Below are 16,376 nucleotides of genomic sequence, written 5' to 3'. Positions count from 1 at the left end.
CATGATATTAAAATATTTTTGAGGAAATGCTGGAGAGCACTGAGCCAGTCCTTTAGATTATATTTCGTAAAAATTATTATTCCGCATTTTATAGTAGGGATAAAGGGAACATCCTCCTTGGGTTTTTATTATTTTAATTTTTTGCCTTTTTCATGTCTCTGTTACAAGTTCTTGGTTCTTTTCATAATTAATCAGAATTAATGACCTCTCAGCACTCTGAAATGTCTTACCTAGTCCACCTTTTCCAAGAATTATCAGAGAGAGTGAGTAGCTAGCATTTACTGTATGGGGTGCTGGGGTAAGTGCTTTACACGTATTTTTACACGTATTCATTTGTTTAATCCTCACAGGAACCATATGAAATAGGTCGGTGGTTTTCAAAGTGTTCTTTTGTCTGCAACCCATGCTAATGCATTTCATCATCATGATCCAGTAACAAACATCTTTATATATAACAAACAAAAGTGTCACCAATTAATGTTAACGCTGCAAACTACTCTATTTTCTTTTCTGCTCCTTTTCTAAAATACCAGTTTTGATCCGCTAAAGACTTCGTAGCCCACTAGCAGGTTGCAGGTCTCACAAAAAGTACTGCGGTGTGGTCCTTTTTTGCCCCCCATTTCACGGATGAGAAAGCTGACAGGTTAAGTGGACTGCCCAAGTGTCCCAGCTGGTGAGTGGCGGAGCTGGGATTTGAACAAGAGCATGGGTCTTACTTGGTTTACTAAACTGAATCATGCAGCAATACGACTTCCAGAAGGAAGTGGTCCTCAGGGTCATCGCCATCTTGCTTCTGTGATCGGGGGGGAAAAAAAGTACTTCTAATACAAGTACTGTAACTCACCTCTGTCCTCCACCTGCCAAGAAGGAGCTGTTATGCCCAGCATAAGATCGGCAGAGAGACGGGACCCTGAAGATTTGGGACTAGGGGGTGAGGATCTTCTGGTGTTATAAGGGATTTTGAAAACTTGGGGGTGAGGCAGACATGTCTAATTAGGATTTTTTTTATTATTAAGTAGTACTGTGTGACTTTGAGGAAAAACTCTCTTCTATCTCCCTTCAAAATTCTCAGTAAAATTACCTACTCGCTGATACTTGAAACCAGGATTTGATTTTGGAGGTTGAAGTCCAGCCTCACAAGCCAGCCTCACCTGGTGACACTTCAGCACAGAAACGCCGTACCTCAGCCGACGTTTATTAATTGTCCGTTGTGTCTCAGGCGCTGTCCTGGGTACAGGGAATCACACATGTCCTGTGCATGTTGACTGGATCAGAAGAAAAGCATCTTGTGGATGCTCACAGCACCTCTGCGGTGGACAGAAGGAAACCTGAGTTGTTAGCATCTCACCTTGTGGCCGGGGGTTCCCTGGTCTCACAGCTCTTCAGCTCCGTGTGGGATCCCTGTGCGCTGAACAGCGCCTGGCACGTTGTAGACACTTGACTCGCAGCCAGGCAAGTCGGATTTCAGAACTCACGTCGGGGACTCAGCTTCTTTCCATCTGCCTGTAAGAGTGTGAATAAAAGTGCGGCCGTTCACGTGGAGAAGCTGCCTTCCGAGGGGTGTCCATGAGCATGGTATACTGCACTTCCTGAAGTCGGCCCGGTGCCCTGTGATGCGCCTGTGCAAACATCAGCCAGCCGACTGGCACATTCCACTCCCTTCTGCCCCCGACTGAGTAACGTTTCAGTGTCCTGATTCCTTGACCCTGGGGGGTAAAGGGGAAAACATCTGTTTCGTCCCTCTGTTCTTCCAAACCCACAGAGCTCCTCCAAGCAGCCGGGGTTTGAAAGAAGCCCTTTGCCTGCCCTGACGGGGACCGGTGGGGCTGGGCGTCGGCCACACCTAGGGACGCACGGTGGCGGCGGCCGCAGAGCGGCTGAGGGCAGCCGAGTCATCCAAGCAGAAAGCACGTCTAGGAGCAGATGTGCCTCCTGCAGAGCCGGGGGAGTCGTGAGGGGCGGAAGTGCGGCGTATCTGGAGGTGGCGGCGGGAGAGGGTGCTTTGCGGGGCAAGTACCCTTCCGCCTGGATTCCACCTCGAGACACAGGGGACCAAGCAGTCAAGGGGGGACACGCGCGCGAGCCGGCTCCGTGTGCGGCACCGGCTCCCGGGCAGCAGTAGCAGTACTTCCGTGGACTCTTCGTGGTATCCGAAATCTGCAGGCTGCCCTCTGACTGGATGAGTAACGTTTGTTTACATTTGGAATGTGGGGCTGGTGCCTGGTCACCGATGCCCTTGCCGTGTCGGCGACCCCTGTTCGTTTTAAAGGGTGTTTTCTTGGCTGTACCACAGCCTGAGAGGGCTCCCCCTGCTGGCTGTGGCCGGTAGAACCTGTACGGTTAGGTCCCAGGGCTTGTATAGATATTTTTCACGTAGGTGCACGTGGGCTCCTGGAGCCCAGCTCTCAACTTCCCAATCTTCTTCCCGCAGCCTCCCTGAGCAGCCTTCTGATCACACCGTTCCCGTCTCCAAGCTCCTCTACGTCCTCCTCCAGCAGTTACCAGCGCCGCTGGCTTCGGAGCCAGACCACGAGCTTGGAAAACGGCATCATTCCCAGGAGGTGAGCTGGGTTCCCCTGGCTGTGCAGGGCACTGGGGCGGGCGGCCCAGCGATGCTGGCGGACACTGCACTCACTTGCTGTCGGCACAAACGGGCCGGAGCTTTCCACTCGGCTTCAGCTCAGCCTGGAAGTTCACAGGTGAGAGGTTCCGGGAAAGACACTGCGACTACCTGGGTAGATTTGGCATTGATTGAAAGTGAGTGTGTGCTCTCTTTGCACTGGGTCCCTTCCAGGTGTAGCCTTTGTAAGTTAGAAGGCTGGAATGGCTTACGGTGACACCAGTGTGGTCTTTGAAAATATATGAACTCAAGGATGGTTAATTTTTGGTGAAACAAATTCTTAAACAGTCAACAGTCTGATTATGAATAGAGACAGCATCGAGATATTCTCTGCCTTCATTTCAGTTGGTTTTCAGATCTAAAGTTTAGTTATGTTGCAAAACTCACGTTTTTGGCTTATGATGATGTTTCATCAGTACCTTCCCACCTCTTCTTCCTACAACCCAAAAACTTAAAAGGGAATTAAGAAATGAAGGAATTAATTACCTATGAAAAACCCACATGACAGTTGGTTACCTTAGTAAGTGAATAGAGGTCGGCATGTGTCGGCTCTGAGAAGGGGTAAAGAGCTGGCTGCAGGCCTGCACTTCAGGAGCTCACAGAGACGATGCTCACGTAAACAGTGGTGTGAAGAAGGTAAGTGCTAAACGCTCAGAGGGGCATGGGGGTGTGCGGCTCGGGGGCGGGACGCAGCCTCGCGGGAGGTCTTGGGGTTTGGGCAGCCTTCGGGAAGGGGGGCACCTGAAAGCACAGGCTGAGAAACGGGGGAGCCGAGGCGTGTGCAGGCATCAGGCTGCTGGCCCCCTTCTCCCAAAATTAACATCACGTGTTAGTTTTGTTTGTTTGTTTGTATGTATTTAAAGAAACATTATGTTCCAGGGCTTCAGGCATTTTCAGAATAATCTATAAAATGAATGTAAGGCTTTTCCATTAAAAGTATTTTACTTACAAAATATAATAGAAATAATAGTGATACGTGACTATTATCACAAAGTTATAAATTACTAAAATGTTTTGGTGTAAAAATTTTATATAATATAATCAATATAGTAATACTTCAGTCACTATCTTCATTCATCATAAGGTTTTGCTGGCTCACTTTTCTGCACATTCATTTGTTTAGGTCATCAAAATGTGTACGTCAGTCGACATAATTGAAAGCAGCATTAGTCATTCCTGGCAAATGCAAGCTGATAAATAATTTTTGATCACTTTTTTATTTTGGGAAAGTTCTTTGTGCGCATTGAAGCTGTTACTGGAGCTTTATAGGTTATAACAACATTGAGGTAAATTTGTAATAAACCTTAAAAATATAAATTTTGGGTTGTTTGGCCTGAGGTGATCCAGCACTGGAGGCTACAGGCTCTTTCTTGAGGCTAATGGCGGACTCTGGGAGGGCTCACACCAAGGAGTACCTCCCAGAACTTCTGCTGCCAGTGTCCTTGTCCCCGCAGTGAGCCACAGCCACCCCCCACCTCTGCAGGAGACCCCCCAACACTAGCCAGCCGTGGGACTGACAGGGTCTCGGTGCTCTGGCCGGGTGTCAGGCCTGAGCCTCTGAGGTGGGAGAGCTGAATTCAGGACATTGGACCACTGGAGACCTCCCAGCTCCACGTAATATCAATGGGTGAGAGCTCTCCCAGAGATCTCCATCTCAACGCTAAGACACAGCTCCACTCAACAACCAGCAAGCTACAGTGCTGGACACCCTATGCCAAACAACTAGCAAGACAGGAACACAACCCCACCCATTAGCAGAGAGGCTGCCTAAAATCATAATAAGGTCACAGACACCCCAAAACACACCACCGGATGTGGACCTGCCCACCAGAAACACAAGATCCAGCCTCATCCACCAGAACACAGGCACTAGTCCCCTCCACCAGGAAGCCTACACAACCCACTGAACCAAACTTACCCACTGGGGACAGACACCAAAAACTACAGAAACTATAAACCTGCAGCCTGCGAAAAGGAGACCCCAAACACAGTAAATGAAGCAAAATGAGAAGACAGAGAAACACACAGCAGATGAAGGAGCAAAGTAAAAACCCACCAGACCAAACAAATGAAGAGGAAATAGGCAGTCTACCGGAAAAAGAATTCAGACTAACGATAGTAAAGATGATCCAAAATCTTGGAAATAGAATGGAGAAAATGCAAGAAACGTTTAACAAGGACCTAGAAGAACTAAAGAGCAAACAAACAATGATGAACAGCACAATAAATGAAATTAAAAATTCTCTAGAAGGAATCAATAGCAGAATAACTGAGGCAGAAGAACGGATAAGGGACCTGGAATATAAAATAGTGGAAATAACTACCACAGAGCAGAAAAAAGAAAAAAGAATGAGAAGAATTGAGGACAGTCTCAGAGACCTCTGCGACAACATTAAACGCCCCAACATTCGAATTGTAGGGGTCCCAGAAGAAGAAGAGAAAAAGCAAGGGACTGAGAAAATATTTGAAGAGATTATAGTTGAAAACTTCCCTAATATGGGAAAGGAAATAGTTAATCAAGTCCAGGAAGCACAGAGAGTCCCATACAGGATAAATCCAAGGAGAAACATGCCAAGACACATATTAATCAAACTGTCAAAAATTAAGTACAAAGAAAAAATATTGAAAACAGCAAGGGAAAAAGGACAAATAGCACACAAGGGAATCCCCATAAGGCTAACGGCTGATCTTTCAGCAGAAACTCTGCAAGCCAGAAGGGAGTGGCAGGACATATTTAAAGTGATGAAAGGGAAAAACCTACAACCAAGATTGCTCTACCCAGCAAGGGTCTCATTCAGATTTGACGGAGAAAATAAAACCTTTACAGACAAGCAAAAGCTGAGAGAATTCAGCACCACCAAACCAGCTTTACAACAAAAGCTAAAGGAACTTCTCTAGGCAGGAAACACAAGACAAGGAAAAGACCTACAATAACAAACCCAAAACAATTAAGAAAATGGTAATAGGAACATACATATCGATAATTACCTTAAATGTAAATGGATTAAATGCTACAACCAAAACACTGTCTGAATGGATACAAAAACAAGACCTGTATACATGCTGTCTACAAGAGACCCACTTCAGACCTAGGGACACATGCAGACTGAAAGTGAGGGGATGGAAAAAGATATTCCATGCAAATGGAAATCAGTAGAAAGCTGGAGTAGCAATTCTCATGTCAGACAAAATAGACTTTAAAACAGAGTATTACAAGAGACAAAGAAGGACAGTACATAATGATCAAGGGATCAATCCAAGAAGAAGATATAACAATTGTAAATATTTATGCACCCAACATAGGAGCACCTCAATACATACGGCAAATACTAACAGCCATAAAAGGGGAAATCGACAATAACACAATCATAGTAGGGGACTTTATCACGCCAATTTCACCAATGGACAGATCATCCAAAATGAAAATGAATAAGGAAACACAAGCTTTAAATGATACATTGAACAAGATGGGGACTTAATTGATCTTTATAGGACATTCCATCCAAAACCAACAGAATACACTTTCTTCTCAAGTGCTCATGGAACATTCTCCAGGCTAGATCATATCCTGGGTAACAAATCAAGCCTTCATAAATTTAAGAAAATTGAAATCGTATCAAGCATCTTTTCCCACCACAACGCTATGAGATTAGAACTCAATTACAGGGAAAAAAACGTAAAAATACACGAACACATGGAGGCTAAACAATACATTACTAAATAACCAAGAGATCACTGAAGAAGTCAAAGAGGAAATCAAAAAATACCTAGAGACAAATGACAATGAAAACACGACAATCCAAAACCTATGGGATGCAGCAAAAGCAGTTTTAAGAAGGAAGTTTATAGCAATACAATCCTACCTCAATAAACAAGAAAAATCTCAAACAATCTAACATTACACCTAAAGCAATTAGAGAAAGAAGAACAAAAACCCCAAAGTTACCAGAAGGAAAGATGACATAAAGATCAGAGCAGAAATAAATGAAAAAGAAATGAAGGAAACAATAGCAAAGATCAATAAAACTAAAAGCTGGCTCTTTGAGAAGATAAACAAAATTGATAAACCATTAGCCAGACTCATCAAGAAAAAAAGGGAGAAGACTCAAATCAACAGAACTGGAAATGAAATTAGAAATGAAAAAGAAGTAACAACTGACACTGCAGAAATACAAAGGATCATGAGAGATTAATTACTACAAGTAACTATATGCAAATAAAATGGACAACCTGATAGAAAAGGACAAATTCTTAGAAAAGAACAACTTTCCAGGACTGTACCAGGAAGAAATAAAAAATATAAACAGATCAATCACAAGCACTGAAATTGAAACTGTGATTAAAAATCTTCCAATGGACAAAAGCCCAGGACCAGATGGCTTCACAGGCAAATTCTATCAAACATTTAGAGAAGAGCTAACACCTATCCTTCTCAAACTCTTCCAAAATATAGCAGAGGGAGGAACACTCCCAAATCATTCTACGAGGCCACCATCACCCTGATACCAACGCCAGACAAAGAGGTCACAAAGAAAGAAAACTACAGGCCAATATCACTGATGAACATAGATGCAAAAATCCTCAACAAAATACTAGCAAACAGAATCCAACAGCACATTAAAAGGATCATACACCACGGTCAAGTGGTGTTTATCCCAGGAATGCAAGGATCCTTCAATATATGCAAATCTATCAATGTGATAAACCATATTAACAAATTGAAGGAGAAAAACCACATGATCATCTCAACAGATGCAGAAAAAGCTCTTGACAGAATTCAACACCGATTTATGATAAAAACCCTCCAGAAAGTAGGCATAGAGGGAACTTTCCTCAACATAATAAAGGCCATATATGACAAACCCACAGCCAGCATCGTCCTCAATGGTGAAAAACTGAAAGCACTTCCACTAAGATCAGGAACAAGACAAGGTTGCCCACTCTCACCACTATTATTCAACATAGTTTTGGAAGTTTTAACCACAGCAATCAGAGAAGAAAAAGAAATAAAAGGAATCCAAATCAGAAAACAAGAAGTAAGACTGTCACTGTTTGCAGATGACATGATACTATACATAGAGAATCCTAAAGATGCTACCAGAAAACTACTAGAGCTAATCCATGAATTTGGTAAAGTAGCAGGATACAAAATTAATGCACAGAAATCTCTTGCATTCCTATACACTAATGCTGAAAAATCTGAAAGAGAAATTAAGGAAACACTCCCATTTACCACTGCAACAAAGAGAATAAAGTACCTAGGAATAAACCTACCTAAGGAGACAAAAGACCTGTATGCAGAAAACTATAAGACACTGATGAAAGAAATTAAAGATGATACAAATAGATGGAGAGATATACCATGCTCTTGGATTGGGAAAATCGACATTGTGAAAATGACTTTACTACCCAAAGCAATCTACAGATTCGATTGCAACCCCTGTCAAACTACCAATGGCATTTTTCACAGAACTAGAGCAAAAAAATTCACAATATGTATGGAAAGACATAAGATCCCGAAGAGCCAAAGCAATCTTGAGGAAGAAAAACGGAGCTGGAGGAATCAGGCTCCCTGACTTCAGACTATACTACAAAGCTACAGTAATCAAGGCAGTATGGTACTGGCACAAAAACAGAAATATAGATCAATGGAACAGGATAGAAAGCCCAGAGATAAACCCGAGCACATATGGTCGGTCACCTTATCTTTGATAAAGGGGGCTAGAATATACAATGGAAAAAGACAGCCTCTTCAATAAGTGGTGCTGGGAAAACTGGACAGCTACACGTAAAAGAATGAAATTAGAACATTCCCTAACACCGTACACAAACATAAACTCAATATGGATTAAAGACCTTAAATGTAAGGCCAGACACTAAAACTCTTAGAGGAAAACATAAGCAGAACGCTATATGACATAAATCACAGCAAGATCCTTTTTGACCCACCTCCTAGAGAAATGGAAATAAAAACAAAAATAAACAAATGGGACCTAAGGAAACTTAAAAGCTTTTGCACAGCAAAGGAAACCATAAACAAGACGAAAAGACAACCCTCAGAATGGGAGAAAATATTTGCAAATGAAGCAACTGACAAAGGATTAATCTCCAAAATTTACAAGCAGCTCATGCAGCTCAATAACAAAAAAACAAACAACCTAATCCAACAATGGGCAGAAGACCTAAACGGACATTTCTCCCAAGAAGATATACAGACTGCCAACAAACACTTGAAAGAATGCTCAACATCACTGATCATCAGAGAGATGTGAATCAAAACTACAATGAGGTATCACCTCACACCAGTCAGAATGGCCATCATCAAAAAATCTGCAAACAATAAATGCTGGAGAGGGTGTGGAGAAAAGGGAGCCCTCTTGCACTGTTGGTGGGAATGTAAATTGATACAGCCACATGGAGAACAGTATGGAGGGTCCTTAAAAAACTAAAAATAGAACTACCATATGCCCCAGCAATCCCACTACTGGGCATATACCCGGAGAAAACCATAGTGCAAAAAGAGACATGTACCATAGTGTTCATTGCAGCACTGTTTACAATAGCCAGGACATGGAAGCAACCTAAGCATCCCTTGACAGATGAATGGATAAAGAAGATGTGGCACATATATACAATGGAATATTACTCAGCCATAAAAAGAAACGAAGTTGAGTTATTTGTAGCAAGGTGGATGGACCTAAGTCTGTCATACAGAGTGAAGTAAGTCAGAAAGAGAAAAACAAATACCGTATGCTAACACATACATGTGGAATCTTAAAAAAAAAAAAAGTTCTGAAGAACCTAGGGGCAGGACAGGAATAAAGACGCAGATGTAGAGAATGGACTTGGGGACACAGTGAGGGATAAGAGTAAGCTGGGACGAAGTGAGAGAGTGGCATGGACATATATACACTACCAAATGTAAAATAGATAGCTAGTGGGAAGCAGCCGCATAGCACAGGGAGATCAGCTCGGTGCTTTGTGACCACCTAGAGGGGTGGGATAGGGAGGGAGATGCAAGAGGGAGGGGATATGGGGATATATGTACACATACAGCTGATTCACTTTGTTATACAGCAGGACTGTAAAGCAATTAGACTGAAATAAAGATGTTAAAGAAAAAGAAAGAAAAAAACATAAATTTCAGTACATCTGGATCAGACGATTCTTACGGAACATTTTGCTAAAGATTCAGTTTTCCACACACATCCATTTTGTGTAAGTCTGAATTGAATTTTAAATGTATCTTTATGCACGGTTATTTTAATGTTTCCTCTGCCATTTCCTGTGACTTACAGAGGTCTTACAAGAAACTGGAAGCGTCTTCATGGGCTGCATATAATTCAGAATGCCTGCTTACGCACTGTGTCACTACATCGGCAATTATACGGAAATTTAATTTTAAAATGGGCTTCATTACTAATAATTTCTTCTTCTGAAGCTTCATATGAAAGTTGTGGGTATTTTCTATCCAATGCAGCAATCTCTACATTCAATTTCTGTTTCTGTGCCTGTGAGTATTTGCTTTGCAACGTTGCTGCAGTTTTCAAAACGAGATATTAACAAACTCTTTAAAGAATTCTAATAACTCCCTGATGTACTTTATCGTGTTGTGAACCGTAGGCTCTTCCTTTGTGATAGTTTACTGCCCTGGGGCTCAGGACGAAGAGCTAAGTGTTGTGCAGACTCCACAGGGGTGGGCTCTGGACAGACAGGCTGCCTCCCCCTCGGTCCATGCCTTGCCCCAGCCCTTCCCCCCTCCCATGGCCGTGCAGTCTGCTGCCGCCGCCGCCTATCTGGGCCCAGGTCCCAGCCTTGGGGCCTTGTGGGACCGCCTTGGTTCTGGACTCGTGGGTGTGTGCCTGACCCCAGGCCAGCGACCCAGCTTCCGACCCCGCGCCGTGTGCTCGGCTGCCTGGCGTCTGCCCTGCCCACGCCCATGCGTCATCACCCCATCAGACTTCACTTCCAGAGCGCAAGTTAAAGGTGACACAGTTAAGAATCAAGGTAGCACCCGGAGAACGTCACCGCGAGCCTGGGCCCTCCTGAGAGCAGCCCCGCAGGGCGGGGTGGTGGGGGGGGGCGCAGGCCGTGCACGGATGGTCCTGGACTCGCCCTTGCCTGACGCCCAGGACGGAAGAGCCGCGGGCGCTCAGCTTCGGTCACTGTGCTCGCGAAGACCCTTCGATTACCGGGGTCGCCACCCGTCTCTCCCTTGTGGCAGGTGTGTGGGCGGGGATTAGTTTCTGACGCGGGACCGGAGAACACTGGGTACCAGGGATGCGATCGCCTCCGGCTCTGAGAGGAAGTCACCGCACTCAGTGACCTGGTTCCTGCGAGAGTGCAGGGCGGCCAGGGAGGATCTTCACAGTCTTACGGTTGGTTGCTCGCTGACCCCCGTGCCACGTGGGGAGCTTCGGCGACCGGCGGGTGGGGGGAGTCGGCGGGGCGCAGTTTACCCGCTGGCGCAGAGGTGCTGTCCGTGGAGGAGAGAAGCTGCAGATTCCCGCCTTAGTGCGGCTGGTGAAACCCTAAAGAAGCAGCTATGACGCCCCAGAAAGGCTTTGGCCCAGAATTGTAAAATGAATAACCAGAAAGAGTCGCTGATGAGATGTTCCTTGACCTGCAGAAATGGCGATTTCATATGTACCAACATAACCCATAGATTCCGCCTCCATTCAGAGCTGACATAACCAGTCAGACTGAGCAGTCCTGAGGCCCATTACAAGTCACGGAGATGTATTTAAATAGTCAGTTTGGGATCTTGAAGTGTTTACAAGGTATGTAAATGCTCATTCACGTGTCAACAAAATTCTGTTTGAAAAATCCAGTGTGTAGCGTGGTCTTCCCTTGACTTGAAGGCCTGTCAGCTGGTGTGGCCGCTCCCAGCCCGTCCCCCCAGTGGATGGGTCAGACGTGGCGCCAGAGCCCCTGGCCACTCCCAGCGCCCAAGCAACGAGCCAGGGCTAGCAGACAGAACCCCTGGGCTGTGACTCCAGCGTGGCCACTGAAAAGCTCTCTGTTCTGAAGCAGGTTGGTTAGTCACTCTGCCCCAGTTTTCACACTTGCACAATGGTCCGTGTACCCTACCTGTCGCCTTGAGGGTAAAGCTAGGATGAAGCAGTTGTGTGCATTAAACTCTTGAAGACGTTCTGAGACATGCTTTCATTGTAGATTGATCTTAAAAGTATATTTACAAATACCGCATGACCTGATTTATCCCGGTTTGCGTGGTTGATCCAAGACGACAGATTGAATGCAGCTCAGTTGCTTTAGAATTCAGCAGAGAGACATAGGGCAGCGAGTAAGAGGCACGCACGCTATTAAAGCCGCGGGTGTTTCTCGGAAATTCGGCAGACGGCACCGTCCGCTGTGCTAGGTGCAGTTGGCTACTGTTTCTAGGGTGGAGCTGAAGCCGACACACATCTGCAGAGGGCTCAGTGGTCACTGCAGTCTGATTATTAAGGACCACATTGGCCAAAGAGGAGTGGACTGATGGAGTCATTTTACTTTTGCAAAAGGGGGGAAATAGGAGATAACGAAGAAGAAAGGGTTGTAAGAAAGAATTGGTGTAGCATAAGCTCAGGATTTCCTCTACAGAATAGGAGTAAACTGGTGCAGAAAAACAGAGTTATAGGACGAGCACTCTGGAAAAGAAGAGGGAGCATGGTTTGAAGTTAAGTAAAATGGTAAGAGCGCCTCGAGAATTTCTTTCTGATGAGATGATTAGGATCTAGGGATTTCTCAGAGAAAGCAATTGCTGGTTTATTTTAACGGGCAGCATTTACAAGAGCATCTGGAAACCATGTCCTTCCCGCGCCATGTCTGTCGGCGAGGACTTTTACTGATTTACCAGCCACACCTAAGTCTCCTGCATCTTGCTTAAAGTGGAGCAAAACAATGACATATCCCCCTGAGGTTAAGGCAAGATGTCTTCTCCTTTCCTTTAAAAATAAGATAGCTTTCCTGACCATAAAACTTCTGATGTGTGTATGTTTTTAAGACGTGGGTATGTTGGAAATCACGGGAACATTACAGGCTGTGAGCAGGGCACTACAGAACAAGTTAAAGACCAAGAAGGGGGCTTCCCTGGTGGCGCAGTGGTTGAGAGTCCGCCTGCCGATGCAGGGGACACGGGTTCGTGCCTCGGTCCGGGAAGATCCCACATGCCGCGGAGCGGCTGGGCCCGTGAGCCATGGCCGCTGAGCCTGCGCGTCTGGAGCCTGTGCTCCGCAACGGGAGAGGCCCCAGCAGTGAGAGGCCTGCGTATCGGTTAAAAAAAAAAAAAGACCAAGAAGGAGCATGGCTGCCTCAAGCCCCGTGAGCAGACGTGACCGTTCGGGTGTAGCTTGTAGTAAAGGAGGTGGTGTCCCAAGTTTGGTGACAGACAAGGCTGAATGGTGGAGCCCGTGAGAAAGAGAAGGCTCCCTGCACGCCTACCGTGTGCCAGGCTAGGCGCTTTCATTTGCAGTGTGATGTCCTTTGCTTTGGTGTCTTTGTAGAAAAAAACAAACTAATTAAAAAACTTTTTTTCACTCTTGCCGTTAGGAGCTATGTGGTCACATGCTGGTTTTTCAGACTAAAGTAGAGATATGGATTGGCCATGTTTGTGAGGCTTACCCCTTGCGACAGATTGAATACATATTCAGAGTTTATTGGCTTCTTTTATCCTAGAAGCAGAGTCTCTGCAAAGAATCTTAAGTTGGTCGAGGATCTGACTGTAGCAAAAGAGAGGTGGGTCTTTCTGCTCGGGGGGTTTCCCAGAGAGTATCCCCAGTCGCATGGCTTAATCTCAGCATTTACAGGAGTAACTTCATCTAATGGTTTTAATAACCTTGGGAAAGTAAGCCTCAGCTACTAGTAAATGTCCAAACGTGATGCCCGGGTCACACAGAATACCACAGAGGACCATCTCTCCTCAGATGTTCTTATCCATCGGTATCTATCAGCCAAAACAAAGGGCCTGTGTTTTGAGCCAACGGATGCTTCACACCCCTTTCTAAATGCGGCCAATCTGATGTAACATAGTCCAAGGGAAAAGGGCTAAGAGTCTAACAAGGGGACGTTTGAAATTACTTTCAGTTCTCACTTAAGTTTCTTTTTGTGTTAGGCTAACACTGAGTATCAGGCAGAGGTTTTCATTTTCACGACGGAGTCTGATGCAGGAGGACAACCTGGCGGTAGACACACTCTGAGTTAGGACCGCGTGCCCGGCTCGGCCACCAGGGTGTCGCCCTGGCTTTACGGTTCGTCCTCGGTGTGGTTCACTGATGCAGCATGACTGCCAAAACCCCTTCTCCTTCCAGGTCAACGGATGAGACGTTCAGCTTGGCCGAAGAAACCTGCAGTTCCAACCCGGCCATAGCTCGGAGGAAGAAGATTGCCATAAGCCTCATCTTTTCCCTGTGCGAGACGGAGGAAGCCCAGAGGAACTTCCAGGACTTCTTTTTTTCTCATTTCCCCCTGTTTGAGTCTCACATGAACAGGTTGAAGAGTGCAATTGAAAAGGTACTGAGAATGCAATCCATTGTCACACGGGGCTGTAAGGGTCAAGGGCTCTCTATACCCGCTCGCTTTCCCAGGGCATGTAGATCGGCTGCAGCAGTGGTAGGAAGTTCCCTAGGCACACTGAAGTCAGGTACCAGATCCTGATTGCTTTGGGAAAGGGAATTACTGCCCCCGACGACTTCGGTCATGACTAGCTTGAGTGTGGGCTCTAACGTCGTCTCTTATTAATATAGCCCAGTAGATGGTTACGAAGGAATTTCTTCTCCACATAATGTGGCTTGTTTTCTTTCTACCGAAGGCCATGATCTCGTGCAGAAAGATCGCGGAGTCAAGTCTCCGTGTCCAGTTTTACGTCAGCCGTCTGATGGAAGCTCTGGGGGAGTTCAGGTAAACTGGCAAGGTTTGGCAGCCCCAGCAGGGGAAATTGGTGAGCAGCGGCAGCAGCGGCCGTGGATCTCGGGATGCGTGGAGACCACAGCTCGGGAGTGTGGGGGGTAGCAGCTCCTTCCTTTGAAGCTAAGGCCCAGTGGAGCAAAACGTGTAAGCCACCAGCACCGAGTAATCCTCACGACTGCCAGAGAGACGGTCCCTGATGCGACTGTTCCTAACAGAGTGAATGGAGAAAACTAATATTCATACGTCTCGTGTCATCTCCCAAAAGCCCTAAGAGTAAGCACTCTTAGCCCATTTTACAGATGTGGAAACTGGAGGTTGAGATGCTTGTCCACAGCATAAGTGGGGAGAGTATGCACGTCAGGGAGGTTACACTCCAGTTTGCCAGGACAGCCCTGTGTACACCCGGTGTCTTCCCGTGGGTGTCCTGGTCAGGACATTAAGTTGTATGGTCACCCTAGCGTGTCCTCACTGTCAGCTCCTAACTGTTGATATTTGTACCCCGGAGACCGGTTTTCTGGAGGTCTGGCCCCTCGTGTCTGGGCTGTAGCTGGGATCCGTGGTCACCATGCCGAGCGGGGCTGTTGCAGCGCTTCTTAGGGCCAGTTTCTGGGTGCGGAATGGAATCGCACTTCAGAGCCGTCATGAGCTAATTAAGAGTCCAGCCGTTCCTCTCTAGCCCAGGGATAAAAATGTTTACGATTCTTAGAATGTTAGAACGTTTTCGTGATGCTTAAGTTAGAGGCTGGTGAACTCTAATGCTGCTTGGAGCAAAATCCCCACCCAGCCTTAGTTGAACCCTGGGTTATGTGTAAAGTACTCAAGTAGCACGTTAGTCCTTATCTGGGGATCATTCAGACCCACGTCGCACATTTGAGAAATCGTGTGAAGCTGTGTGTTTCGATGGCAGTGTGGTGACTAGCGAAACTTCTATGGTTTGTGTGGGCAGCGCCGGGCGGGCTGTGGTCAGGCTCGAAGCTGGCTTGTGCTGGAGGGTCTGGACACTCATTTAGCAGAAGGTCCGGAATCTGAACGGACAGGACCTGAGGCCTCACTGTGGATAGACGGGTCTCATCCTTACCTCAGCGACCTGCTGCTCCAGAAACAGCGACAGGATCACGTGTTAGCGTTGGAAACCTTGGTGTCAGTAAGCGAAGCCCAGGTCCACGTAGCTGTCACTTGTCACTGCTGGCTGCTCAGCAGGTGCTCTGCCTCGTGCCAGGGCAGGGTCCTGTGTGTCCCAGCTCCTTGATGCACACGGCCGGAAACTCAGGTCAGAGTATGCCTCGTGTACCCCCATCCGGGAAGCGGGGTGTCTCCTAGACGCAGAGGTGCCAGTGGAGATCCTAGGCTCGTTGGTTCCTCCCTGGAAGGACCGCCACGAGCCACGCGGCCTGGAGCAGAGTCCCCGGCACGAGGCGCTCTCATCCGGACCTTGTCATTCAGTGCGTGTGTGTCTCCTGCAAGCAACTCCTTTACACCTCCAGTTTCCTAAGCCGTAAAGTGACACGGCCAGACTCGTCACTTTCCCTAACAGCTTACAGTTCTAAGAATTGGATTCTATTAGCCCGTGTAACAATCTAGTATATAATATGGTGAAGAAGAGCAATTTATTTGTGTTCTTTTTTCATCTAAAGTGAATAGGGTGCTTTGGTTCAAAGAACAAAAGCACTAACCAGAAATTGGGCGACTTGAGTTCCCTCTGGTCACATTTTCAGTCTAGCATGTTTATTCTTTCTTCCTTTTTTTCCTATGAAAATTGGCATAAATTCTGACAAAGGCATCGTGCAAATAAGTCTTTTTAAGGATGACTATTTTATATCAGTGGTTAGTATGCCTTTCCTGTAAAGGGTCT

General features: G+C 46.1%; 1 protein-coding gene across 2 annotated transcripts in view; it reads left to right on the top strand.

The window, feature by feature from the left end:
• The window catches only part of FNIP2 (folliculin interacting protein 2), a 124,798-nt gene that overhangs the window by 77,876 nt on the left and 30,546 nt on the right, over window positions 1-16,376 (top strand). For both annotated transcript variants that reach the window (XM_082838710.1, XM_082838711.1), the window contains 3 exons: window positions 2,432-2,561; window positions 13,927-14,128; window positions 14,427-14,515. In XM_082838710.1, the coding sequence (XP_082694836.1) occupies window positions 2,432-2,561; window positions 13,927-14,128; window positions 14,427-14,515 (421 nt within the window). The remainder of the gene's footprint in view (window positions 1-2,431; window positions 2,562-13,926; window positions 14,129-14,426; window positions 14,516-16,376) is intronic.

Source organism: Leucopleurus acutus, assembly GCF_964270905.1.
Source record: "Leucopleurus acutus genome assembly, chromosome: 4".
NCBI lineage: Eukaryota > Metazoa > Chordata > Mammalia > Artiodactyla > Delphinidae > Leucopleurus > Leucopleurus acutus.
Note: the sequence above shows the minus strand (reverse complement) of the source record. Positions and strands in the feature narration are given on the sequence as shown.